Source organism: Leptosomus discolor, chromosome 2 (assembly GCF_034619465.1).
Source record: "Leptosomus discolor isolate bLepDis1 chromosome 2, bLepDis1.hap2, whole genome shotgun sequence".
NCBI classification, from domain to species: domain Eukaryota; kingdom Metazoa; phylum Chordata; class Aves; order Leptosomiformes; family Leptosomidae; genus Leptosomus; species Leptosomus discolor.
The window spans coordinates 100,967,669-100,995,595 of NC_141392.1; the positions used below are offsets into that span (position 1 = coordinate 100,967,669).

The 27,927-nt window shown below is 43.1% G+C and overlaps 1 protein-coding gene across 1 annotated transcript in view; it reads right to left on the minus strand.

Annotated features, from left to right (window-relative positions):
- LRRC1 (leucine rich repeat containing 1) overlaps positions 1–27,033 on the minus strand; it is a 72,198-nt gene extending 45,165 nt beyond the window's left edge. The window contains exons 1-2 of the mRNA XM_086461524.1: positions 26,875–27,033; positions 11,000–11,117 (exon numbers count right to left, since the gene is read on the minus strand). Of these exons, the coding sequence (XP_086317650.1) occupies positions 11,000–11,117; positions 26,875–27,033 (277 nt within the window). The remainder of the gene's footprint in view (positions 1–10,999; positions 11,118–26,874) is intronic.
- Between the last annotated feature and the right edge of the window lie 894 nt (positions 27,034–27,927).

Here is a 27,927-nt window from a genome sequence, read left to right on the forward strand (position 1 = left end):
CCTTAAAAAGATTTCTCAGGCAAAACACAACCAAGTTATGAGTAGACACTTTATCACTATATATAAAGACTGCTGCAACATTGTGTTGAATAAATGAACTCAGAAGAGTAAAGGCAAGGAGCATTTCAGTATATGACAAAAAAACCTGGAATGATAATTACAGCAGAGAAGATGATGGTCCATAACAGAAGCATTGACATAATCAACTGAAATGCAACAGAGGATATTAAAATATATAAAGAAGTCTTTCTGTCTCTTGATGGGTTAAGCAGCTTTCACCACTACCATTGACTACTCAGTTTTGTTACAGACATTAATACGTACACTTCTGCCAATATCAGCAGCAGTAAGGTTGAATGCTTTTCTTGCCACTGCTGGATAACCAGTTCAAATCCTACTTAAATATCTAGGATTCTTCTAATGCTACACAGTGACGAATGCTCTACATTTACACAATGTCCCAGATGTTCTGGCGTACAGATTGTGCAGCATTGCTAATAATAAAGCCATAAACCAAGCATAAGCCCTGTGACGTGTGACAATACAAATACACTGGCAGTAAAAAGAAGTTGTGCCAGCAGAAGTGGATGAAAATCAAGCTTGGCAGTCATGTACATAAGAGGGCATATGCTGCCCCCCCGCCCCGCTTTCAAAATACCTCTTCAGATGTTTATTGTTCTAGCTTGCATAAGAATTTGCTAACAATCTACCAAGTCCCGTACAAGTGACTTAAAAGAACTTTGACACTGGGGAATTCTGTACTGTCTGAATGAGAAAATTACTTTTAAAAATCCTTTTGTTAAAAAAAAAAAAAAAAAAAAGGCACCAAACAACAGCTACATCTCTCAATCCCCCATTTACTTTCTTCTGATGGCTGGGAGGACACGGGGAGAAGACAATCTTACTTTTAAACCGACAAAACCTTTTGTATGGTACATTTTTACAGTGTTTTATATTGAATTTCAAGTATTTTTTTTGTCTACCCAAAGGCTACACAGACAGCATCCTTTATGCATTCTGCAATAGTGAACATAATTTCCAATACATAATCAATATCGAGACAGCAATAGCCAGGAAGGTCCTAGGCTGCAACAGGGCTACTAGACCAGAGCTACACAAACAGTGGACTCTAGCTTAAAGTAAGAAGTATTTTTACAAGAACTTTGCTAGTCTCAGACATGAGAGGTGCACCACATTCCTGATGGAGAGTTTACAATGTTCACCGAGCAACTACTGGATGCTGCTATATTTTCCAGCTATGAAGGCAACACGGAGCACTGTGCTTTAGGAGGGCTGGAGCTGGCACACTGCATACACCCTAGCAAGAGCTGACTGAATAGTCTTCATCCAGATGATCACAGGTGAAGGCCCACCCCAGGTATATACAACACAGGCAAAACACCTTAACTGCTTAGTGATTAGTAATTTATAAATGTATTAAGCAGTTGATCAGTTTACACCAAATGTACACTCAGGAAGCCCATTCCAGACTCAAAGACTGTGAATCCATGCAGCATTATCCCTCTGGAGAACAATAACCAGCAGTGAACCAGATCTTATCCATCCAATTCAATACACAGAAGATTTTTCTCCCTGTCTCTTCTCACATATATACAATATCTACTATAGCATACCACACACGGTCCATTGAAGCATTAAGCACTGCAGTGCTCAAGTGATTTCGGAGCCTAAAGGTTCTCTTTTCACTTCCATAGAGGTTCCTCTGTGCCACCCACCTTCTCAGAGGGGTCTCTGAGAAGGCTGCCCTTGGGAAATTTCTCCAGCCCTGCTTTCCACTTCCTCCACCTTTCAAACATGGGAGGCCACTTAGTCAAATACCTTGCAAAAAGAAATTTGTGCTGCAAATATTTGTTTGTCTTTGCAAAGGGCTCTTCAGATGGAAAGCCCAGCCGAGTAGTCTGTTGTCTCGCAGACGCCACCACCACATCTCTCTACCCTCCCCAAAGCAGCCAAGTGCAGCTCCCAGAGGTTCTGTCTCTGCAGGGGGAAGAGATGGAGGAAGGTTACTCATCCTCTCGCTCCATTTCCACATTAAGATCATAACACACACAACGATCTGACAGGCTTCTTTTTTTCTAAAAACCAGAAGGTTTTGCTACTAGCCCTGAAGGCTGAAGTAATCAGTCTCTTTAGGTAAAAGTACTACAATTTCTGGGGCACAATGTGACAGGAGTCATGCGGTCCTTGCAAAGCCTATTGACATTAAGTGGCCCTTGTACAGGTTGTTACATTCTCCTCTTCACTCTCTGAGGCTGAGGATATACAAAATACAAGAGATACAGCTCTTTTAAGACCCGTCTTTACAGCTTTAAGGAAAATTCACAAACAGGTTCAGGTTGGGTTTTCTCAACTAAATCCCTTACTGTATAATTAACAAGAAATTGAAGCAAGGTATGCATCTCATTCCTCCTCCTCATTGCTTCTGGATAAGTCTCTTTTCCAGGGGAAGAAAGAAGCAGGTAAAAAAGTCCTCACAAAACTCCATTTCATAGATAATTAGATATTAGGCAATTTACTTGAAAGAAAACTGTGCAGGGACATAAAAACAAGCCCGGTTATGAACAGATTGCATGTGGTAAATCAACAGACTGTCCTCAGCTGCAGGAAGAAGCAGTAACAGAGGACCAGGAGCTGCAAATTGGAAACAGGAAGAAAAAGGGTGGAGGGGAGCTCAGAGATCAGATCACAAGGAAACAGTAGTTCCAGGTGAATTAAGTGGAAGAGCCCAAGTTCAGCAAGGAATTTAAGTCTTCTGCATTTTTACTGATACATGGTAATGCAGACTTCACAGGCCAGGAGACATATTTATAAGGATTTCCATCTTGGCCCTCGAGGCTAGCAGGAATTAAATACTTTTAGTCTGAGAAGCAAGGAAAAGAAAAAGTAAAAACTAGTATTCTACCTATGAATCTAGGGATGACAGAAAGTGTATTAAGTGTTTTAACGTGTAAAAGTTATAGATTTATTGGATTAATTCAGTAACTTCATAGTCACAGCATCTGATCTTAACAAAAAAGAAACCAAAACCCAAGCAACTCTGTGGATACAAGAGCTAACAACGCCTCTTAGCAGATTGCCATTTTATGATCTCTAGTCTAGATTACCTAGAAAATGAAATATTTATTTTCTGTCACTCCTATATGGTCTGATGTTTAACGCTTTAGCCAATACTTCAGCAGGCCAAAGGTTTCTGTCTCCAACTTGTCCTGCTGCTTTAAAAAAAAAACCAACCCTCACTAAAAAAAAAACAAAACAAAACCAAAAAAAAAAAAAACCCACAAAAAAAACCCACACCCAAACAAAACCACCTCCTCTCCAAAAAAAAAAACCAAACAAAAAAAGCCCTTTCAAAATCCATAGCCTTCCCTTGAATTTGGATGAAGCCAGACACTGTTGCTAGATGTGCATGCAAGTATATTAGTAAAGTTTCTTTAGAAAAAACAGTTGAATCTGGCAGAATACACCACGATGGAAAAATCCACTTTTCTGTAATCCATTTAAAAATAACACCTTCTAAACTTCTCTAATTAGATTATTCCACCAGAGGATTTCACTTATCTTCTCTTTATCAATCACAGTCGGCACTTGCTGCGTCTTCCTCTCCCTGATGAGCTTTGCTCAGTGACGAAGTCCAGTCTTTTCTCTCTCACCTTACTTCTGCTGCATATAAAGTTCACCTCCTCCTCCAACTTACCACTGTTAAATTAATTTTAGGGACACAGATTCACAAATTCTCACTTTTACATCACTTCTTCAAAGCGAGCAAGAATTTCTACATGTCTGTGGCATTCTCCAGCGCTCCAGAACCTCAAAGCAATTTGCAGTACATGTTTCTTTCTTCCCCAGTACCTCTGCTTTGCATATCAATACCTAAACTTCATGTTTAAGACATGAAGATGATAAAGTTTCTTAAGCAAGGGTTTTAAACTAACTTCAAGTGAAGGACAGGAGATAATACAAAGAAAATAGAAAACAAACATGAAAAACAACCACCCAACACAACTGCTAGCAAGCAATCATCTAAAAGAGCAAAATATTCTGTTATCTCCAATTCTACGACAAGAGAGTTTTGCTTTCATTAGCACAAAAAAAAAAAAAAACCACACCAAAAAACCCACACCACAAAACCAAAAAACACTCACTGGCCTGATCCAGGTTAAAGCTTAAGACAGTTGCAGTAGTGCTCTACCACCATACAAACCACAATAGACTCTGGTGGGATGTCCCATGGCTTTCAGGTGTTCACAACTGCAGTGAGTGCATTCACAAGATGCTTTCTTGTACTAGGTAAGAGATGTCCACTGAAGAGTAGGACAGCAATTCTTCTTTGTCCATAAGTGCTCACCTGGACACAAATCAGTTCAGAAGGCAAACAAGCAACATCCAGCAGTTGCACATGCTAACAAAAAAGATGCATTAGCCAACTACACTGCCTCACAGCACAGCTTGCTCGGGGTTCTTTTTTTGGGTTTTTTTTTTGTTGGTTTTTTTTTTCCCCTTGTCCACCAAGCAAGAAAGTATCAATTCACATTTCTCAGCATTCTGGGTTTTGCTATTTACCACCCGACTTGTACCACCACATTCAGGTCAGGGCAGCTGGTGGCAGGCAGAGAAGAGGATTTCACGGAGGAGGTCTCTGCTCAGGCGCTGTGGAAGTGTAGCAGAGGTGGACAGCCAGATGCGAGGTGAGAGCACAGGGCAAAAGGCAGCAGCTGCTAGATGAGAGAGCGGAGCCCATGTGGGGCTGCAGGACAGGATCAGAAGACTTAGACTGCTTCTGCCTAATTAGCTTATGTCCTCACTGTAAAATAGCTGGGCCATGAGCTGAGGTAGCCCTGAAACAAGTGTCCAAGCCTTTCCTCTGTTCAGTATTTCTAGCTTGAAAAAACTGGTTATCCTGCTTTCGGTGGGCAAGAGGAAAAGGGAGACACTTACCCACTTTGTGGGCAGAAGGGAGGTAATCCTACAGTACGGATGACAGGTATGCCTTTGAGAGCAGACAGCTGAATTACAAAGGGAAAGCATTGGTGGGCATGCACTGATACAAACAAGTGAGCTAAAGCCTTAGAGAGCAAAGCAAAGATTACACACTGCTCTTCAGTAGCATGGACTGATGCTCTGCAGGTCAGCTGTCACGTGCTCACCCAGACTTCTAAGGAAGCTTTAAACGACTTGTTGAACAAAATGTACCTATCGTACAATGCACAACAAATGTGGTGTCCTGAAGATGACTAAGATTTCTAAAGAGACTTTTAATTAGATTATAAAGCAGCTACAAAGAATAAACACTTCAAATAAAAAGCAGTAATACCAAACTGCCTACAACTGAAAGCAGAACAGTTAAATACCCCTGCTGCTGATTTCTGAAAGTACCCTGATAACTAATGACAAGACAAAATAAAGGTTTCTAAATCTGCGACTATAATCCATTTTGGAAGCAAGGAAAAGGTAAAAATAAGGCTCATGGAGCATTTGGGATACTGGCCTACATCTGCCAAAGACTGACCTCCAAAATCTTGGACACTGCTCAGACCGTCAGCCTTGCATAGCAGCAGCTCTCTCCTTATACTACAGTGTTGTGACTATTGAAAAGCTTCTGAGGAACCATCTCTACCACTAGGGTAATCCTGAAGTAGCATTTTTATCTTTCATGAAATCTGTAATTATTTGCACATAAATGATAGCATATTTGCTATAACATGGCAACTGTATTGAGGGAGGATTTTGGAATGAGAATATCATGATGTCATGGGACTTGTGTCCAGAACAACTGCACTATCAATACAGTCATAAGCTCAGTTTAACCAGAAACTACAGAAATGGGTAGCCACTAATGTATCATATAGCCAGAATCCATCTCTATGAAACTGTACCCATTAAACAAACAGTATTATTCTTATTTGATAACAAAGTAAAGAACCACACTGAAATTGTGGTATCAAGCATCATGCACAGTCAAATATGGCCTAACAGGATCTGCCCACACATAGATTTCCTCAGTAGATGTCACGGCAAACCCATTGCTCCTCAGTTCACAAAGTAGCAGATCTCAGCAGTGCTGAGAGCAGAGTCAGCAACAGAACCAGCATTCGCCATCTACAAAGATTATCAAAATGCATTTAATTCCCCCATTGCACACACACTTGCATCTTTGCCACTGTTCTGAGAGCTGGGGCTTGGATGCAAGACCAAACCACAAGGTTACAGAGCACTTCCATGGAGAAACAGCTACCTTGAATCCCCTTACTTGCTGCCAGCTAGAGAGCCACTACAGACAGTGCAAATCTGCTGGTACCCAGCAACTACATTGATGTTACAGGCTTCCATGACCAAGTCCTTGGTAGGCGTGTTCAACAGAAGCATGAGTAGCAGCAGAAAAGCCTGCCAAGCTTTTATCACGGAGACAGCAAAATGCAGGCACACACAGAAGTGCAAGAGGCTCATCTCCTGCACAAGCAAGGCCGTTAGTCTTCACCTGAGAAGGGGACGGTTCGAACGGCACTCCTGTAGCTGGGAAGGGCAGGAATGCCACCCCAGTGCCTAATACCCAGCAGCCACTGTCCAGTGTGAAAGCTCACAGTGATTTTCTTCTTATCCTAAAAGAGCTGAATGAAACGAGCTGCTGACTATCTGTCAAAGGCTGGAAAAGGTATAGGACATAAAAAAAAAAAAAATATTCAGACTTCCACACCACATCTGTCAAGAGAAAGGGGGGGTGGAGGGTGGGGGGTGTAGCAATTTCTTTCAAGTAAAAATACTACAATAAATTTAACACCTTCAGGGCATTTTAAGGAGCACGTAATATCATGGCAAAAGCATATCAGTGGAATTTGTAGGATTTAATTCTTGTCAACGGCAAACAAAAAACCCTTTTACTGCAGAAGAAGGATACTAAAAAAGGATGAACCACATCTGCAAGAACATAGCACACATGCATAACATACATAATCCCAAATATCAGCATGCATTAAATTAACTGCAGAAACTTTATGCGTTACCCCTCCTGTCTAGAAGAAGCTACAGAACAAGAAAAGCCATTAACATTTTAATGAATCTGGGATGGCAGGGCCCTAAGCTCTTAAGAATTCAGCCTCCAGGGGTTGCACAGAAGAAAAAGAGGGAGGGAGTCACAGGAGGAAACCTCTGCGGGATGAGCAGCATGGGTAGCGGCCTGGTACAATTCCCAGGGATCTCAAACAAACCACATGCACTTCGGGAGAGAGGGAAGCTTAATGAAGTGCGAGCCAAGGCACAAGGAATAAAAACTGCAGAAATTCACAGTTCTTTCTTCCTTTGGAGATTGCACTTCTTTTCGGAATCATGGGGTCTTTCGAGACTTGTTCCAGAGAGTGCCCAAGTGCTGTGGGAAAACAATAGCACACGGGTGCTTCTGGTTGTGCCTAGAGCGGAATCTCTCCTCTACCATCTAAAGCAAAGACTTGCACTGAAACTCAGTGCAAAGCACAGGAGCCCTACCCAAACTTCAAGGACATCAAGTAAGGACGCTTCAGCAACGCTGTGTCTTTGCAGAATTCACCAGTGATGCGAGAATCCAGGAAAAGATTTACCCAAGCGTGGGGAGTCTGAGAGAACCAGCGCTAGTTTCAGACACACAGCAGTTGAGCTTCTATCTCAGAAGATGATACAGGGAATACTCCAAGTCTCAGACATGCTTTGTCAGCAACTCAAAAGCTCAGGCATCCATGAGTCTGTTTGTTTAGCCTCAGAACTAGTACATCATCTTTTTGAACAAGACCAAGGCACAGAGGTAAACTGCATTGCCAAATAACCTTCAAAGTATTCACCATCACTATGCTGTTTTCTTAGCACGGTTTCCCTGCTCTCTGATATTCCCATCCTTGATTTATCCATTTAAATATGCTCAAGTAACAGCCTCAGCCAGACTAGAAAAGCACGATGGGGATGCTTCCTAAGAAATCTGCATGAACACATGGCCTTGCAGAGGAATAAGAAATAGCATCAACATGCAAATAATCCAAGAAAAATTTTAAATTATATGGCTCCTAGCCTTCCCCAAATCCCTCTCCTTCTTGCACCACTAAGACTCTCACCTTACCCTCCCCTAGACTTCTGTCACGTACACCTAAGATCACAGGACCATCAAGTTTACATCTGCTAAAGATTTTTGAGTTTTACTTAGAAGGGGTTTTGTAGTTCTAGATTCACTTATTAATTAATACTTTAAGCAGTTTTTGATTAAGTAGCACATTGTTACCATATACTAGCATGTCTCAGACATTGTAAAATACTTGGGAATTTACAAAAGCCACACTTAAAGAGTTTCCCGGTTCACCTTTTCCCGAGTGTCTATGAACTGGGGCTACCTACACCGCATTGCACAGGCATCGTGAGCTACCTCCGAAGAGTTGGGAGGGATCCTGCCTGGGAGGATCAATCCCACTTCCAGATCCAACACCTCACTGCTGCACAAAACGCAGCTGGCCACTGCAGCCTGGAAGTGCACGCAAGTCCAGCCATACTGTACACCCACCACCTCATGGAGCTTCAAAGATCACATGCTGACCAAAGGATTAGAAAGTATGAGAAAGAAAGACATGTTACCATTTTATTATGAGGGAAATGAAAGTACTTCGTTTATTCAAAACCCTTTCCTCCTCCTCCTCCTGCTACGAGAGGTTAAAATATAAAGGGCTGCTCCTGTACACAGAACATTAAATGATTTTGTATTCGTGTTTTTAAGCTCTTGAGGAAACAGAATGGCCAGAACTGAAAGCAATTAGTGCACTGAACCAGACAGCTAAAACAACAAAAACCACAGAACAATGATCTCTTATTTCCCAAGTTCAGACGTCACCATCACACTTTCCTATTTATGCAGCATACTGCGTTTTGAAAAGCTGGGCTGTTTTTCTCTGCCTGAAAGGAATACAAAGAGTTCCTATTTTTTTCTAAGTACTTTGGTTGTAGAAAAACAAAACCTGATGGAGTGCAAACCACCAAACAGGAGAAACCTTTGGCAGGTTGAGAATCTGACATATTGGAAGATGGGTTCTAAATACAAAGCTAAGAAATGAAAATACTGTGAATCTCCAAAATCTTATGTGAGAATTCCCCCTGTAGCATCCCAGATGGTGTGTGTTTTGGCTTTTAATTTGAAGAGCTGTGTGACAACCATAACATGACCAAACACTGGAAAGTAACATCAGTCATCTTCTGCCGTGGCCCTCCTGCATCACCTCGCACAGCGCATTTTTCATTTGAAGAGTCAAGTTGTGCAACAACTGTGACATGATTAAGCAGAGGGAAGCAGTATCAGTCACCTTCTGCAATGAACCACAGAGAAGAGAAAGTATTGCAATAAAATGGGCCATTAACATTGAACCTTGGATACAGAAAAGGGACTGCTCCCTGCCACCTGCATTTGTCCAGCCCATCACTTCAGAAAACACTTCCCTGTGCAGTAACTTCTAACGACGTACACACGCATCTACCCAACCATAAATGTTCACACCATCTGTTCTCGTTACAGTTGAGCTCTCAAGCCAACTTTCAAGTCAGGCTGATGAGAGTTCACATGGCTCCGATCCACCAGCTCTTTTGCAGCTAGTTATTCATTTGCAAAGAGAATTACTAAGCCAACAGAGTGCTTCCTTTTGTATAAGGTCTGTCACAGACAGTACCCAACTCAGCCAAACTCAGCAGACAAAATACTGTGTCAATTAACGCTCATGTATTTCTAAAATGTTTTAACTAATGTGTTTCTTCTGTCTCTCAGATTATTTTTTCCAGTTTTCTTCTCTCACAAGGTTTTGCAAATGTGCATAAAATTATATGGTTCACAGGAATTTTTCAGCAACTGCCTGGAGACTCATTACGCTTCATCAATTATATTATCAGATAAAGATGGCATTAAAAGCACCAAACAAATAAATGAAAAATGCAAATTTCAGATAGTTACAGGAAGGTGAAGTGGCCACTGAATATTCTTCAGTGGCAAAAGGTCAATGTGAAGTTAAACCATAGAGAAAAGAAGGCTCCCTTTTATGCGATTTCTTCTCTTGAATATTCAGATACATCCCTCACTTATTTACAATGTTAAGCAACCTTGCTTTCTCCCACCCCGTCCACCACACCTCAGAGAGCATTTTGTGCATATCCACTGCATATAAGGAAGCAAAAATAGCTGACAGTTGCTCTAATTTGATAACACAGATTCGCTGTTTCTAGATCACTGGGTCATAAGGCTGCTTAAAGGTGACCCACCAGCCCCTGAACTTCTTGCAGAACCGGTAAGTTCACTAGGCCACCAAAAAAAAAAAAAAAAAAAAAAGTTTTCACTCCATCACAGCTCTGGACAATATAAGCAGCAAACATTACAACCATATGATAAACCCAAGCAGTTTCCAACCATACATTTTAAAAGACAGTTTCTCCCACCATCCTTTTCTGAATTTATCTCTGCAGGTGACAGACAGACTGATTCTTCTTCCAGAAGTACAACTAGAAATACCAGCACTCTGCCTCTGCTAATCACAGGTAGAGAGAAGAGCAGAGATAAAGAATTGGGCCTCTAACCCATAGGCAGCCTTTTTTTGGACAGAAAGGAGCTTTTTTCGTTCAACCACTTTTTTTTTTTCTTCTTCTTCTTCTCTTAAATTCTAGGCATTTCAGAGAGCTTGGGGAAAGAAATCAACATTGTGAAAGCCACACATATAAAACCAGGATGTAAAGCATTCTTTAAACGGGAAAATAAAGCAGGCTCTCAGAAAGGCAGAACTGCAGTCAAGCATTACTTTATTACTGTATTTCAACCACTGGCCCTCTTTGCTCTTTCCATCCTCCCCATCTAGAACTAGAGGCAAATCCACAAATTACACGGAAAAGCATTCTGCAGGACACAGATAGCAACTTCAGAGACAGAAAACCCTACTAACCCAGTTTTATAGACCATGTTACAGGATGGTATAGAATCAAACAAATTAACATTGGAGCTTACCATTTCGAGACAGATCAAGTTCCACCAGCTGCATGAAATTCGCTATTTCTGGAGGAAGCCGCTGGATCTCATTATCACTAAGTCCAAGTTTCCGTAACTTCACAAGTTGGAAGAAAGGCTGAAAGAAAGAAAAAATTTCATGTCAGAAAATATTCACATAATTCATGATAAATGATAAGGAATAACTGGAAGCCGCTTTCAAAATTCGAGCTAATTATAGTTATTGCTTAAAATCAGTTACGCAGATATCTTTCAGACCTGCATCAGAATGAACTTTTTTTTTCATTTTTACATGCAGATTATAATCTGTATTTCATGTAAAATGAAAATTTATTTTAAAAAAACACCTAAAAATCTGTAAAGCTTGCTATTAAAGATCACAGCAGACAGACACTAATGAAATCCAGAGTGCCTGCTTCAAAATCATTAATGGGGTGAGGTTACCCAGTAGGGTAATTAAAGGCATCCTAATTACACACTGGGGCTCATTAGGAAGTTAATGCAGAGGGACACTTCTAAAGGACGATACAGAAAACCCACAGAGAGGGGCTGCCAAGGTCTTCTTCACCGGCAAGCACCATAACCAACTAGGTTACAGAGCCAGCCTCCCTCAGGAACACTTTCTTTCTAGCCTCACACAGCCTCCGCTCCACGGCCCAGTTTCAGAAGGACTAATGAAAGTTGGGCAGGATACGCACAATTCCAGATCTTCCCAGACTGAGGAGGAACCCAGACCAGCCCTGTCTCCATAGTGAGGATATGGGCACGCAATGCAGACAGGATGCTAACCTTCCCTGACCCCCAGCTATGGGCTTAGAGGGTCTGGCAACCCCCAAGACAAAACAACCATCAAAGAAGACAGGCCAAGCTGCAAGTCAGGCCAGTCTCAAGTGCTGGGAGCAGCTGGTAATCGAAAGCCAAAATGGTCATTAAAAATCTACTCAGATGTAGGCATCCCTAGGAAAGTTGGAGAGCCCTTGTCTCATCACAGCTTTCCTCTCTTCCAGGCAGGCCTTTGAATCAGAGTGACTGCGGATTCGTGTAGAATTAAATGACTTTATATGCAAGACATCTTAACTATAACTGACCGGATTCCTCAGATTTCAAGAGTGTTTTGTGACTCCAGAATGTACAGGCATTTTTGCCCAGCAGTCGAAACCTGTGCCCGCTTGTGGCATGTGTGCATGCCTGTACCCTCATGTGTTTTGCCCCTCTGGGTAACTGGAAAACACTAGGAAGTTTGGGCTATCTGCTTACATTTAATCACCTGCCATCCCTTCCTGGTGCTGGAGTGTGTACTTCGAATGTCACTCAACTCTATCTTACACTGACACGAAAAGGGGCAGTAAGACAGGCATCTTACTAGGACACATGGTAAAAGCACGGTCTTACGAATCTGTATTATGATACAGGTTTTCAACCTTAGCCTGAGTGTCTTATACCCAAGATCATAAATCAGGTCTTAAGTGCAAGGTTTTGCAACCTCAGCACCAAGCTTTCAATGTACGTTGTTGTTCCTTGTCACAGTAAAAATAAAACACCACTGAAATTAATGTGTTTTCCCTCAAAAACATGGGTTCCTTTGGGGGAATAAAAAGGATAGAGCTTTAGAAAGTTTATAAACACTCAGCAGTCAATAGATGCACCAGATCTGAATGTGAAAATTCAAAGGCATTTTTTGAGTCAGAAGTGCACTCCCTCCCACCCAAGTATTAAAGGCCTTTGACAACAGAGTTGAAATTGTAGGAGGAAGATAAAACCCCTTTACAATTCCACATTTCTAGCTCCCTAAAAACATATATTCCAATTAAAATAGCCAGAAATGTTTTTTTTAATCCTTCTTTGTCCTCACAAGATCCATAACTGCATTTTCGTATCATCAACATTTTTTTATCTTCTAAGACAAATGCATCCCTTTTGCTAAATATTTATTAATATGACTAAACCAAGAATCCATCAAAAGCTTAGAAAAGCACTTAAAGATACTTCTGTGAAAACACAGCAGGAGTACACTCCACAGAAAAGATCCCAATCTGTCCTGACACTGTCCAAAATAAATACTTGCCAAAAAGTGTTCCTCAGCCACTGTGTAGCCGCTGAACTACAGGACAGTTATAAACACTGATGTTCTACTACAAATCTTCTCATAAGCAACAGCTGTCCTTGCCAGAGATGCTCTACAACGGCAAGTGAGAAAAGACAGAAGGAACATGGTTAAAAGACAGAAGGAACCTCAAAAAGCTATTAAGGGCTGGGCATCCCTAGGAGGGTTTGAAGGCCCTCAACATAGCAGTGTTCTATATATTTATTAAATGTGCAGAGCACATGTGCAACAAACAAAATTATACAATATTTAAAAGGTGCTCCTGTTTCTTTAACTGAATACACTCAAAAATTAACTGGGAGCTTTATTTCTAGTTTGCATAACAATTTTTAATGAATGACACTATTTCCTAGATAAAATCAGAAACTGCAGTTATGTGAATGGCATTTCTTTGAACCTCTTGTTTGTTTTTTTCCTTTAAACTACAGAACTCAATCACTCTTGCATGTTTACTACATCCTAATCTCAGGTCAGTAACTATTCTTCCTTTATCCAAGGCACACCATCAGTGCTCTAAAGCACTACTGGAGAGGCAAGCACGGCCTTTTTGCCATATTTGTTCTACCTGTCAAAAAGACCACAGTAAAGAAAGAGAAATAAGGGCTTATTGGATAGAGTTCAACAAATGTTGAATTTGTTTTATATATATATATTTTATATAATATTACATATATTACAAATATATATAAATATCTGTAATTTCCTAAATATACGCCAACCATAAACATGTTCCTAATTCAATATATCAGACACAGTCCAGTCTATACTTGAAAAGCTCTAACATGAACCAAAGTGCAACGGGGTTGTTGGCCAGAGCAGTACATCCACCCAGCAAGCTGTAATAGCAGGTTTTGATTGCAGACCCGACATCTCTATGAGTATCTTGGCAACACTTTTAATGCTGCTTAGTTTAGCCAGCCTAATTAATAGTGCTTCAATGAGACAAATAATTCCATGAGCATCAGCACTAAAGCCTACAACTTTCTATGTAGTGGCAATTCCCAACCTTCAATTGAAGCTTTTCCTGCTATCAAAGAATTTATAGAGGTTTCTGTTATACGGATTTTCTAACAACATACATCTTGAATAGAGCTCTTATACTGGAAAACTAACCAAGTCTCTCTCCTACACCCAGACATGTATTTTTTAAAAAAACTTCTTTCTGACAAAATTGGGTCAATGTCAGACAACTGAAGAGAAAGAAAGAAAGAAAGAAAGAAAAAAAAAAAAAAGGTGTGTGACTCACTGAAAAGTATAAACAGACAGTGTGATCCATGGTCCTCATTTTTTATACTTTTTTTTAAAAAAAAAAAAAAGAATACCACTACAACTGGCGCTCTTGAATCCAGAAATAAAAGTTAACAGAATTAAGCCAAACTAGTAGGATCAATAAAATTCAAGATTTTCTCCTGTGAAAGCGGCCAAAACAACATGGCCCTGGCTTGCTTTCAATGGTTCAACTCCTGCAACAAATAACATTAGTGCTCAAGAATCTCGCCTGAATGCTTCAGCATCTTTCCTGATGGAAAAAAAAAATAAATGGAAATAGATTAAAACAACAGGCAATTGAAATAAAAGACACAGGAGGGCATGAAGATCTGCTTGCAGTGTTAACACTGCTTAAGGGGAGGAGCAACGTCTCACTGCTAGAGCCTTTCCAGTGCTAGACATGTCAAACTTCAAACCCATTTGGCACATGTAGCATAACGAAATGCTTACTGTGTTAAGCAAAATGTTTCCATAAAAAGGCCACTACTAGCAGCAAACAGAATTAGAGATTTTAATGAAATCCACCGTCTAATTTTCGAGACGGGCCAGCATGAGCAGCAGAAATTAGAACAAGAGGGAGAGGAGAAAGAAAACTGCAAATTAACTCCAGTTTCAGGGTTATATTTACACAGGACAGAAAGAGGGGTTGGGGTTTTTTTTGGTGCAGGCATTTGAGCTGTTGCTGACAAGCTTAAAAATCTGTGAGCACTTGCTCTTATGTCAAGTTTCCCTTAGATACCAAGACAGATTTTCAACATATGCATGCTGCCTCAGCTTTTAAGGCTTCTTTAGGAATTTACAGCATTATATTCGAGCAGGAATTAAGTAAACTACGAAGACACAGCACATTACTAACCCTGTTTCTTAAACATCATCTATATTTATTTCACCCATTTTCCAAACCTATAACTGACCAGCTAAAGGATAGCTGCGCTTTAGAGTTAAAAAGCAACACACAGTAATTTAAACATAGTTTGACCCCTAATTGCAGTCCTGCTTGAAATCGTACTTCAGGTTGGTTCCATTTTCGTCTCTTATGTTGTAAGAAGCCTTCACTTCACTTGTTCACTTCCATTCACCAGCTACATGTCCTCCTTCAGTCACCAGATAAGGGAAATTGCAATCAATCCTTCCCCCATCCTTTTCATATTGCCTCAGAAATACCTCAAAAAAAGGTCTTTCTTCAGGCAAACACAAGCAGAAGCTGCAATTTGATTTGGAAAGGAAAGCAGTGAACAAGAAAAGGCAACAAACCCCCGAAATAACCTCGCAGCATGGCTGACACGATGCTCTCCAGCTCCCCAAAAAGGTCCCAAATCACTTGCTTTTTGCCCCTAGAAGTTATTATTTTTCCTGCACCATTGCACAGCTTCAGCAAGAGAGCAGGGCAAGCCCAACCTTTCTTTAGGTGAACACAATGCTGGGTGGTCAGGATGCTACAAGGAGAACAAGGATTAAATCACGTAAGACAGAAGCAGCATGGCATTCAAGTGTTCTGCCTCCTGGGGAAGTGTTCAACAACCAGGCTCTGGTACAGGTACACACACAAACCCACTCCCTCTATCTGTCAGAAGTGCAAAGAGGGAAGGGTGAGATTTTCCTCATTCCTCCTCCACATCACTTTTGTAGAAATCATGGATAGTCAACTCTTTGAAAAAACATCCATAGGGGACACTCAGCGCCAAGGGTTCCAAGAGCACAAGACACTCAATGACCTGTGCTAACTAGCTGGTGGGATTTCAGACATTGCTCCTACTGCAAAGTCAGCCTGTAGACATACCAGCCTGGAGCTGATGAAAACCAGGGCCACGCTTACACTCACAGCAAGATGTAATGCACCCTGCCCTCACTCAAGCTGTGAGGCACCCCCAGTCAAAAGCCACAACCACCTTGTAAGCAAAAAAAAAAAAAAAAACCAAAAAAAATCTCAGATGCAATCCTGTACATTGCTGTATTAAAATCCATCGCAGAGACTTCTGACAGTAGTGGGAGCACTGAGGAAAACCAGCAAGAGCTTCACCTAGAAGCACATCCTAACTAGGACTGCACAATGAAACGCTGAGGAAGCTGGATCCTACTCCAGTTTGTGAAGTGTGTAACAAGCTCCCGGCAAACTCCAGTGAAGTCTAGCACGGTCATTATCAGCTTGGCATCTCCCACAAAGCCTGCTATTAACACCAAGATCCCTCAAGCCACTCCACTTGCTTTCACCCACAAGCAGGGACAGCTGACAAGGACAACAGGGTTTCACAAATACGTAACCCATGTGATCCTTTGGGCCAAACACACTTTAATTTTCAAATAAAGTACCAAGTGAGATACAGAAATGATTTCTGAGGGCAGGGACTAATTCACAGTGTAGCACCACAGAGTCATCATGCAGGTGATGACTCTGTATCAAAGTGTTACTGGAAACAGCTAATGAATTTCCTCTCAAGCCATGAGGAGATGCAGCAGCAGCAGCTGGTGACGGACCTCAGTATGCAGACCTCTGCCCACTTGCTAGGTGAAAAGCTGGCAAATGGACAACTGCTCCACACAGCTGAGATCTCTAACTATGTCTTCACATGTTTCATGGCAAAACCAGAACTGTTACAGATTTTTGGCATAGTGAATTATTGTTTCACATGCCCAAACCATGTTTGTGGACTACACTGAAGCTGTACTTTGGTCTTGAGGTACACTAGCACCAACTTTGTCATCACAAATATTAATGGAAGACAGCATAGGAACAGACGGTCAAGCACGGAATTCAAACAAAACATGAATAAAATTACTAGATATCATGACAAGATAAAGTATTAATGAAAGATCACAGTTCATGCTCATGTACCCTAAACAAAAACAGATGTTGCAACTGCTATCTCCCTCTCCAACCGATGCCTTAAAGCCCGATATGAACAATCAGCCAGGCAGAAGGGTTGTGGCAGAAGGGTCTACAGGAGACAGCAAAAATGATAATCAATGCCTCGCTGAAGCTGGCATTCAACATCTACACACTACATTTCTGGCCCATATTTCCAAAGCACCTGCCGTTTTCTGAACTACAGTCAAAGATGGGCCAACTGAAGCTCCTAGTTGTTACCATCCATTTTAAAAAACGAACAACGGACTACCTACTCTCAAAAACCAATACTCTAGAGCACTGAATCAAAATGCTGCTCTACTGAGCGATGCACTGAATAGGTTGCCTCATACTGTTTCCTGGCAGGCAAGGATTTACTTTCTCTTTTATGTCAATTAAGCAGAGGCAACAAAGGTTAAAGAGCACTTGATGCCACAGCCATTAGAGTACAGCAGTGGAAGAGACTACCTCTGCCGTTAAGAGAGCCCAGGAAACATCTGCTACAACAAAAATATGGATTCAATGCAGTTAACTGCATTTGCCATTTGGAGAAACAAACAAACAAAAAAACCCCACATTCAATCTCACTAATGAATTTGTACCATGTATTTTTCCAGCGTACAAGATTGTTGGCAGGAGGTAATATCTTTTTTTAGACCAACTGATATAATTAGAAAAATAACTCTATGTATAATCATAAAATGTATTTTAGAGCTACAGATGTATAATCTCTGCCCACAAGCCTTGTCTTATCCTCTTATCCGTGTACATCACACAAAGAAGGGAATGCTACAAATATACTACAACAATACACCCCTTACGGGGGGGGGGGGGGGGGGGGGGGGGGGGGAAGAATGAAAAACATAACCACCTAATTACTTTCTTCCAACTTAGGTCAAAAATCAGAACTCAGCTGTTACTACAAAAAACCTGCTGCTACAAAATATTTCAAACCAAGCAGACTTCAAAATCTTCTGAATAATCTCAGACACATTAACAGGTAAGTCAGACTTTGTAGAGGACACCAGACTAAGTTCTCTCTCTGCTCCTATCAGACTGTGGTCTTTCAAATTTTATGTCAAAAGGCATAGTATTTTCTTCAAGTCTTAAGCAGTACAACAGAAGCATTTGAAAGCTAGGAAAAAAGACTAGAGGTATTTATCTTGTAATAAACTTATTTGGAGCCTTTAGCACAGTGTTCTATGTTTAGAGGGATGTTAATACAAGGATCCAATATTGCTTCTCTACGAACCATTATTTATTTTAATAATTTAAGCATGCATTGCACACTAGTACTAATTGCCTAGTCTCACAATAGGTTTACAAAAGGTGAGTATTCTTAAGACACTGAAGTTGTGAAGGTGCATGTGTTCTTAGAAAGTATTTTACATCGCATTTGTCATACTGAAAAAAAAAATTCTTAAACTTTCAGTAAAACCACCTTTACTGTGTGCATACAGTCTACTTCAGCTTCACACAGTGGCATAGTTCTCTCATATTTACTGGAAGTACATGCTTGTTCAAATCATATAGTGGTATTTCTTCAAGGGATTTACAGCAAGATGTGCAAAACCACCATGACACTATCAATGTTAAAAGTAAAACTCAAGTGAACATTTGAAGGTGAATAAACAGTTAAAAAGAGGACTCCATTTGCATCATTAAAAACATCAGCATTAAAGACAGGTAAAATCCTTGATCTGCCCTCTACAGAATCATAGAACAGTTGAAGTTGGAAGGGACCTCTTGAGATCATCTAGTCCATCCAAACCCCCTGCTCAAAGCATGGGCCACCCAGAGCAGGTCACCCAGGGTCACATCCAGTAAGGGTTTGAGCATCTCCAAAGACGGAGACTCCACAAGCTCTCTGGGCAACCTGTGCCTGTTCGACCACCCTCACAGTAAAAGAGTGTTTTCTTATTTCAGATAAGATTTCCTCTGTTTCAGTCTGTACCTATCATCTCTTCTAATGTCACAGGGCACCCCTGAAAAGAGTTTTGCTCTGTCTTCTTTACACCTTCTCCTCAGGTATTTATATACACCAATAAGACTCCATGAGTCTTTTTCTTCTCATGGCTAAACTATCCCAGATCTTTCTGTCTCCTCTCATGACAGATGCTCCAAGCCCTTCATAGTTTTTGTGGCCCTTTGCAGGTCCTGGTCCAGTACACCCATGACTTCTTTTGGGAAGCCCAGCACTGGACAAAGCACTTCGGGTGTGTTCTCCCCAATGCTGGCCAGAGGAGAAGGATCATGGGCTGACAATGCTTTTTGTAACACAGTCCAGGACACCGTTGACCTTCTTTGCCATCAGGGAGCATTGCTGGCTCACGGTCAACTAGTCTGCCCGGTCACCCAGGGCCTTTTTCTGAAAAGCTGTTTTCCAGATGGTTGTTCCCCGGCCTGTACTGAAGAATGGGGTTATTCCTCCCCAAGTGCATGCAGGGCTTTGTATTTGTCTTTACTAAACTTCATGAGATTCCCCTCTACCCATTTCTCCAGCTTGTCAATGTCCTTGTAAATGGCAGCATAAACATCTTATCAACCACCTCCAAGCAGATCCCTGAACATGCCAAAGTTTGTTTTCTGAAGTCCAGGGTTGTGATGCTGCTTTTTGCCCTGTTCCTGCCTCTCAGGATACCGAACTCCCCACCTCACGGTCACTGCAGCCAAGATGACCAGGGTCACTACAGCCACTGCAACCCTGACCTTTACATCTCAAGCTATCTTTCCTTCTTGATAAGTATGAGATTCAACAGAGCACCTCTGTCCATTGACTCCTTGATCACTTGTGTTAGGAATTCATCAATGCACTCCAGAGAACTCCTGGATTGATCATGTCCTGCTGTGTTGTCCTTACAGCAGATGTCAGAGTGGTTCAAGACCTACATAAGGACCTGGGCCTGCAAACATGAGGCTTCTTCCAGCTATCTGAAGAAGGCAGACAGCCAAAACAATGTCACCACTAATCCCAACCTGCTCTCAGCTGGCCCGTCATCCATCCCAAGACAAAGCTTCACATATCCCTGCTGCTCTCTCACATGAAGGGCAACTCCTCATCCTTGCCTTCCTGGCCTGTCCTCCTCAGAGAGATTGTATTCATTCACTGCAGCACTCCAGTCATGTGAGATATCCCACCATGTCTCTGTGATCCAAATGAAATCTATACATTTGAAAAAAGGAAATAGAGCTTCTAGATGTTTACATCTTAAGAAGGTATGGTTACAACATGTAAGCACAAATTTAAAGAGAGGTATAGCATGATACCATCTCTTTCCACTGCAGATTACTGGCCATTGACCAAGCAAGCATCTTTCAGGCTTATGGTTGCATAATGGGAGAAGCTACAGTAGAACAGTGAAATTTAGTTTAAAAGGCTTTTCCCCTGAGAAAGAGGTGTGGTATGGAAAGAACAGAGGGACGTTTTCTTAAGGAGCTTTCACAAGATTTTGGTATGATAACAGCACCCTGGATTTCAACACCATACATAATAAAAAGATACAGACACTGCCTAAGCCAAATGCCAAGCAGCAGCACACCATCAGCTTCTCTAACACAGAAACTGGGGCACAGGAGGAGGCCAGGGTTTAACCAGGTCTCTCAGGGAAGGGGTCTCACATCAATCAGATAACTCTACAGAGAAGCTTTAGCATATAACACCAAGAAGAAAAGTTAGAGATGACAGATACAATCTGTAAGGTCAAACAGAGAAGTGAAACGATTCAGAGTTGCATCAGATTAGGTTTACAAACACTACATAAAAGTCATTCCCAAAAGAAGAGCTCGGCAGACTCTTAAGCTAAACTAAGAGCATACATAAAATTCTGAATTAATTTTTTTGCCATTGTAGTCTTCACATAAACAACATCTGCAAAAAGTCTCATGGGAAAGTGGTCTTTATCCTTGGAGTAAAACAATCGAGCAGCAGCAAGACAAAACAGCAGCAAAACAAGTCATAAGCTATTTCCACCACCCACCAATACAAAGAATGCTAGTGATTTAATATAAAAGCCAAAATATAATACTGCATTCAAAGGTTCATAAGGTATTTCTATTTTTTTTTACCACTAGAAAAAAAAAACTATGCAGAGATCCAGTTTTGCACTGCAAATTCCATGCACAGAGAAATTAAGTTGACAGGATGTATTGGCTCTTAAACTCTCGTGTACTGGAGTAGGAAACAACATTTCATCAACTACAGACTGATCTATAGAATTGAAAGCATTTTATTTTTATCTGATGCTTTTCATTACAGAAGCTATTGAAATGCATCATGCAGAATGTATTATTTTCTTCTATCAAAGCAATTTGCCAGAAAGCCTACTCTTAAGTGAAGTATAGTTTTTGACGTTTAGCAAATGATATACTACATGTTACAGCTTGAGTTGAAAAGTTTTCACTCCTAAGGGAAAAAAAAATATGGTCCAGGTTCAGAAAAAACCCCACAAACTACATTTTTAAGTCATTCTATGCACACTGGTGACCACATACTATGTTTTTTTTCCAATCAAATCAGATACATTAAATGTTCAACAGAAGGCACCTAGGATCCAACACAGGAGAAGGAATTATTTAAGCAAGTTAAGAGCCACACTCCACCAGAGGCCCTATACAAAACCTTTCCTTTTGAGATGGAAGGGTGCAGCTCTTTAATTTGTCTTGTAAAGCAGAAGTGGTGAGAATCATGCTGACAGCTAGAAATCGCTGTTCTGTGGGAAAACAGCCACATCTGCCAAGAAAGGCTAGAGAGACCTCAATATTGTGGAAAACCACCAGCAGCTTAATAGTACACAGCCTGCTCCTCCAGCACATCCCACCAGGCTGGCTCATCCTGCAGGAAGGGCAGGAGCAGAAGAGGGAGCCTGGGAGGCAGCAGAAATGAAGGGGAAAGAGCAGAGTGCAAAGAAAAAAAAAAAATGTTTCCAAGGGCAGCCGAGAATCTGGCACAGAAGGTGCAGGAGAGGAAGCAAAGAATCAGAAACACAAGGCAGACAGAGCCGTTCAGGTCGGAGGAAGTAAGTAAGATTCTGGGACATCAAGGACGGGGGAGGATGGGAAAATATGAACATGTGGGGCGAGGAGCCAGAGACACCAGTGGTAAGAGCAGAGAAAGGTCGCTGTCAACACGAGCACAAGTTCTCCATCACCTAAGTGGGGAAGGGAGGGAAGAAGGGATCCAGGGATCCAGCAGAGCAGTTGAGGAGGCCTAGGGAAAGAATCAGTATACTGGCATGGGAAACCAAAAGGATCCCTGTGGAGTAGCAAAATGATATTAAAAAAATTGTAAATTACTGTACAAATATAAGTCATTTACTTGTATTCCTGAGAGGCTGACAGGTACAGCTTAGGAAAAAAAGGTATTTCTAGGGAAAAGAGGGTCAGAGTAACTGAGTTCTTTTCCTGGTCCACGTATCCATTAATGCACAAAGGAGCAAACAAGGGGAGAGTGAAAATAATGGGGGCAAAGACCTCTTCCTCTGCTTCTTGGACATTTATTTTCAGATGTTTTCCAGATGAACCCTTTGTACCCCTCTTCCCTGAGAAAGAGGTGAAGAATTCCACCATACATTTTAGTCAGCCAACACAACAAAAATAAAACGAACAAAGTAATTCTTTCAAAATAATTCAAGTGTATTTCTTGTTCCTCCTCTCCTCGGGATACTTCAGATGACTCTCATAACGTACAACAGAGCAGTATTTCTCAGTCTTTCTGCTAGTCCTCTCTCACGGAGAATCTACAGCAATTCTTTAAGTTGTCTTCTGTCTTTTGAGAGGGTTTGTGTGTGTGTGTGTGTGTGTGTATTCTGCTTGGGCTTTTTTGGCAACACCCTAACATAGACCATGCTCTATTGTCCTCTAGAATAACAGAGGTTTTAAGTATGCTAGTAAAGACTGCAGATTAAACAAAGCCTAAGACTGCTTCTGTACCTCAAAATTGAGGGTTTGGGGCATATTAGAGTGTATTCTTTTACTGGTGTATTGGAGCAAACCAACCAAAGAACACCTTTGATTGCTACTTCATAGAAACAGTAGCAGAGTGAAAGGGGAGAAGGGAAGAAGCATTTGCATTCAACACTAGCTGCCCCATCAACTTGAGAGAAACACAGCAAGTCCATGTATTCCAGCATGTCACTTGCTGGTATTTAGCTGCCTCAAAAAGCTTTACTTTTGAAAGGACAAAAAACATTGTGCAAGTGGAAGGAAATATGTCTAGAGATAAAGCCATCATCACCATCTCAGACTTGCCACACGGCAAAGTGGGGAAAAGAACTCACCACTATCTCCTTGGTTGCAGAGGAGTATTACAAGAGCTCCTGTTTGCTGTAATAGCGGATTCAGATCATACCTGCCCGCACTGGGAAGATGAGGTCTGAACTACCAGTGTGTAGAATGAAGAGCTGGGCATCTGGTTCCACATTAACATAACATAACTTTTCCACTGTGAGGGTGACAGAGCCTGGAACAGGCTGCCCAGAGATGTTGTGGAGTCTCCTTCTCTGGAGACATTCAAAACCCGCCTGGATGCGTTCCTGTGTGATCTACTCTAGGTGGTCCTGCTCTGGCAAGGAGCTTGGACTAGACGATCTTTCGAGGTCCCTTCCAATCCCTAACATTCTGTGATCTGAGTTGGGGTTTTCCTCATCCATACAACTATGGCAACTTCCACTGCACATCACAGAGTCTACAAGGCAATTCTTCTTCACTATTTCAAGGTGAGCCTTTACAGCAGTTATTTCCTAAGAAGGATCACAACTATCTCAGTGACACGAATGCCTTATCAGTGTCACAGGATATATTATGGCACCAGCTAACCCACAGATGATTCACCGGGAATGGGCACAGATCACTCTGAACTTAAGGACTTCATCAAGTACAGGAAGACATCTAACTAACTAGCCACTGAGACTTAAACAAGTCTCCTGACTTGCTTAGGCCTGAACTGAGCCCAAAAACAGTTCGATTTTGTGTTACTGCCTTTATGCACATAGAGAAGAAACTCAATGGAGGTAAGATTAATATAATGCATTACAGTAGATTAAGGGCATAACAACCACCAAGACATATGCGGACCTAACAGTTTGTTAATTATACGCCCTAATGACTTCCCTTGTGTTTTCTCTGCAAGAGGTATGGTGTACCCCAGCTCTTCGTACCTATTTCCAACTCTGTATCTGTACTTCACATTGACACTACCCAATTAATATAAAGGGGAATGAACACTGTACCCTGTAGCTACCTTCCACAGGGAGATCTACCGCTACTCTCCTAGACAGATTCCTATAGTAGAACTTTTAAAACTATTTGCTGGTAGAAATGTTAAACAGAGGTCTTCCCATCTGTTTCCACCTTCAATAGATTAGTTTCACATCCAGGATTGCAGTTATATTTTCGTACCTGAAAATCCTACAAAGTCAACACTTATCTGAGATGATGGCACTGTATTCCATTTATGAGAAAACATTAATAAGGAACTGACAAGGAAAGTTCATAGGTCTGTGCAGGAAGCTCTAATAAAAATGCCTTTCTGCATTGCTGACAAGGCACAAAGTACTCAGAACAGATACTACAAGTATGTTTCTGAGGTTGCATTTCATCAGATTGCTCCTAGTCCAGCTAAAAACCAGCAAACATATTCCTACAGTATATTTAGGCACTCCTGTAATCTGATCCATGTACATTAAAAAAATGTTCTAACTTCAACTTTTGCTTGATTCCGCAATGCCAAGGAGTCTAGGTTGCTTTATTTTTTTTTTTACCCCCTCAGCTATTTTTTACGCATGGGACTTCATATGTACTCACATGTAAGTAATGGGAAGAAGCGGTCTTTTTAGCCATGACAGGACAAAAAAAGCTATTTCATGTACTACAATTCAAGGAAGATAAGAAACAATGAATAGTTGCACTCTATTTACAGAAATAAATATCACCTAATACCATGAACAACAGTTGCACTCTATTTACAGAAATAAATACCATATAATACCATGAACAACACACATCACTGTTTACATTTGTACACAGTAACCAGTTTGTGGCAGACTTATTATTTAAAAAAAAAAAAAAAAAGAGAGAGACGTAGGTCTCAATGGGATTTCCAGTCACAAGCACATTCCATACCCCCCACAATAAGAAGTGTACAAGCCTGAAAGCCAACTCTAAGAAGAAAAGTCTAGTACAAAAAGAAAAGAGACTCCCGAGTCTAGTTTGTGCACAGAGCCAGTCGAAACTGCTGGAAGTAAAAACAGCACCCACACGGAGGCTATGTAAACCAGTTTTGCTCTACTTCAGAAGGATAAAGAGCTCAGTCACAACAAGATGCAAACTTGCACCTAGGTTTTACAAAAGAAAAAGCCAAATTCAGTACGTCTGTTCAACTGAACATCTTTACTACTGTCTACAGGAAAATTTCTCCACCATGATTACTCTTACTACCCAGAGTGAAAAGATAGTTTATGAGAGTGAACCAAGTTTAAAAAAAAGAAAAGTAAGACTGTTTAAGTTTCTGTATAAACAGACCAACCTTGATTCAGGTAGAAACAAAGGTGCTTTTGAAAATTTTTCTGGCTAGCGAGTTCAGTTTTTTGGATTCCCAAGTTAGTAAGAGTTCACATACTTTTAAGGTGCAGCTTGCAGGTAACGCTTCCCCTCCAGTGTCAAACACTACCAACCACAACTCACAAGGGCTTCTGAGGAGTCCAAAGTTTAAAGAGTAAATACTGAAGAATGCCCTTGGTTCATCAAGTCAGAAGCCGAGCATGCCTCCCACTCGCTCCGTATCCCTGGAACCGAGCAGTGCCTCGCTGGAATCACTCTGATGGAGTTCCTCCAGCAAAACCAGCAAGTGGCAGCCGGTGAGTCACACTGGCAGGTACCACCTCGACGTCTCAAAACCATGTTGAATTGAACGTGATTTCACCTTTGGCAATACTACCAAAAAAGCACTATACACAAAAACCTGGCTACGCATTTTCGTGGAAGAAGCAAAAATTGACAACTGTGCAGGACTTACACCGAAAAAAAAAGAAAAAGCTCGTCCGTCTCTCGTGTTTTGAATGACCAAGTTTCCAGGAGTGGAAGGCAGAAACAGGAACACTGTTTTCTGCTAGAGGGTTTTGTTTTTTCCCACGTACAGAGCAGATCCTACCTATCGAAAGGGGAAAAAAAAGGGGAGGGTTTCATACCCTCCAAGGTCTCGTAATTCCGATGACGTGAATGTTAATCACAACATATATTCGTTCACACATCCTGTGACTCCGGCCCCAACCCCTCTGCCCTCCGAACAGCACTCCTCCTCCCGCAACACGCGGATCTCCAGGTTTTGCCCGTGAGAGCGCATTTACTATCAAACTCCGGTGAAACGCTAAACGTTAACCCTCCTTTAACTCCCGCGGTCACTACCGCAGGCTGACGGCCCCGGCCGCCCCGCGCCGCGCGTCCAGGAGCCCCTCACCGCCGCCCCGGGGCGGGCGCGGTGGCGCCTCATCCCGCCGGCGCCGGGCCGGGGAGCTCGGCGGGCACCTGCCGGGGCGGCTCACCTGCGCCCCCCTCCCCGTCCCGTCCCGTCCCGTCCCGTCCCGTCCCGTCCCGTGGCGGCGGCGGCGGGGCTGGGACCGGCCTGGCCGCGGTGCCGTGGGGCCGCCCCCGCTCCCCGCTCACCTTGGGCAGCTCGCGGAGCTGGTTGGCGTCCAGCAGGAGCTCCTCCAGGCTGCGGCTGTAGCGGTAGATCTCCTCGGGCACGGCGGCCAGCGAGCAGTGCCGCTTGTCGATGGACTCCACATGGCGGTTGCACCGCCACAGGGGGATGCAGTGGAACATCGCCCAGCCGCGGGGGGGGGGCGGGGGGCCGGGCCGCGGGGCGGGCAGCGCCGCCGCTCACCGCCACCCCCTCCTCCCCGCCGGCCGCGGGAGCCGCTGCCCCCCTCCGCCGCCACGCAGCGCGGGTCCCGGCGAGCCGGCGGCGACAACCCGCATCCAGCGCCGCGCCGCCGCCGGCGGGAAGCGGCCCCGGGCGAGCGCGGCGGCCCCGGGAGAACAATGGGCGGTAGCCGGAGCCGGAACCGGAGCGGGGGGCGCCCCCCTAGTGCTCCGCGGCGGGCCGCTGCCCTCCCCGCAGGGGCATCGCGGGGCGCCGGGCGCAGCGTTGCTGCTGGTGGCGACCGCCGCGCATTCCCGCGCCTGACCCGGAACACGGGCGGCCTCTCCCCCCGCTCCCCTCCCCTCCCCTCCTCCCCCGTCCCGGCTGACATCAGCGGGGCCGGGCCCTGCCGCCCCGCCCCGGCCCCGGCCCGCCGCCCTGCCCGGGGAGGCGCCCAGCCACCCGCGCCCCCCCCGGCGCCGCCTCGCCGCGGGGCAGCCGGGGGCGGGCGCTGGCCCAACTTTCTGCCCGGGAGAAAGCCGAGCCGGCGCGGAGCTTCCCCCGGCTGGAAGTGCAAAGCCCTGCGCGGGGGGCAGGGGGCTGCTGCGGCCGGGGGGCTCAGGGGTCCCGGGCACAGCATCCGCCGCCCGCCGCGCCGGGCGCCCCCACGGCTGCCGGGTCGGTGTGGCTGCGCTGCGGGCGACGGTGCGGGATCTGCCGGCGGCCCGGCGGGGCAACGCGGCTTGAAATGACTTGGAGTGCCGGGAACCGGTTGAGGCCACTCGTTTTACCCACGTTTGGACGTGCTGTTCTTTACCCGAGGTGCCGGCGAACATCTCCGAGCGGGAGCGTGC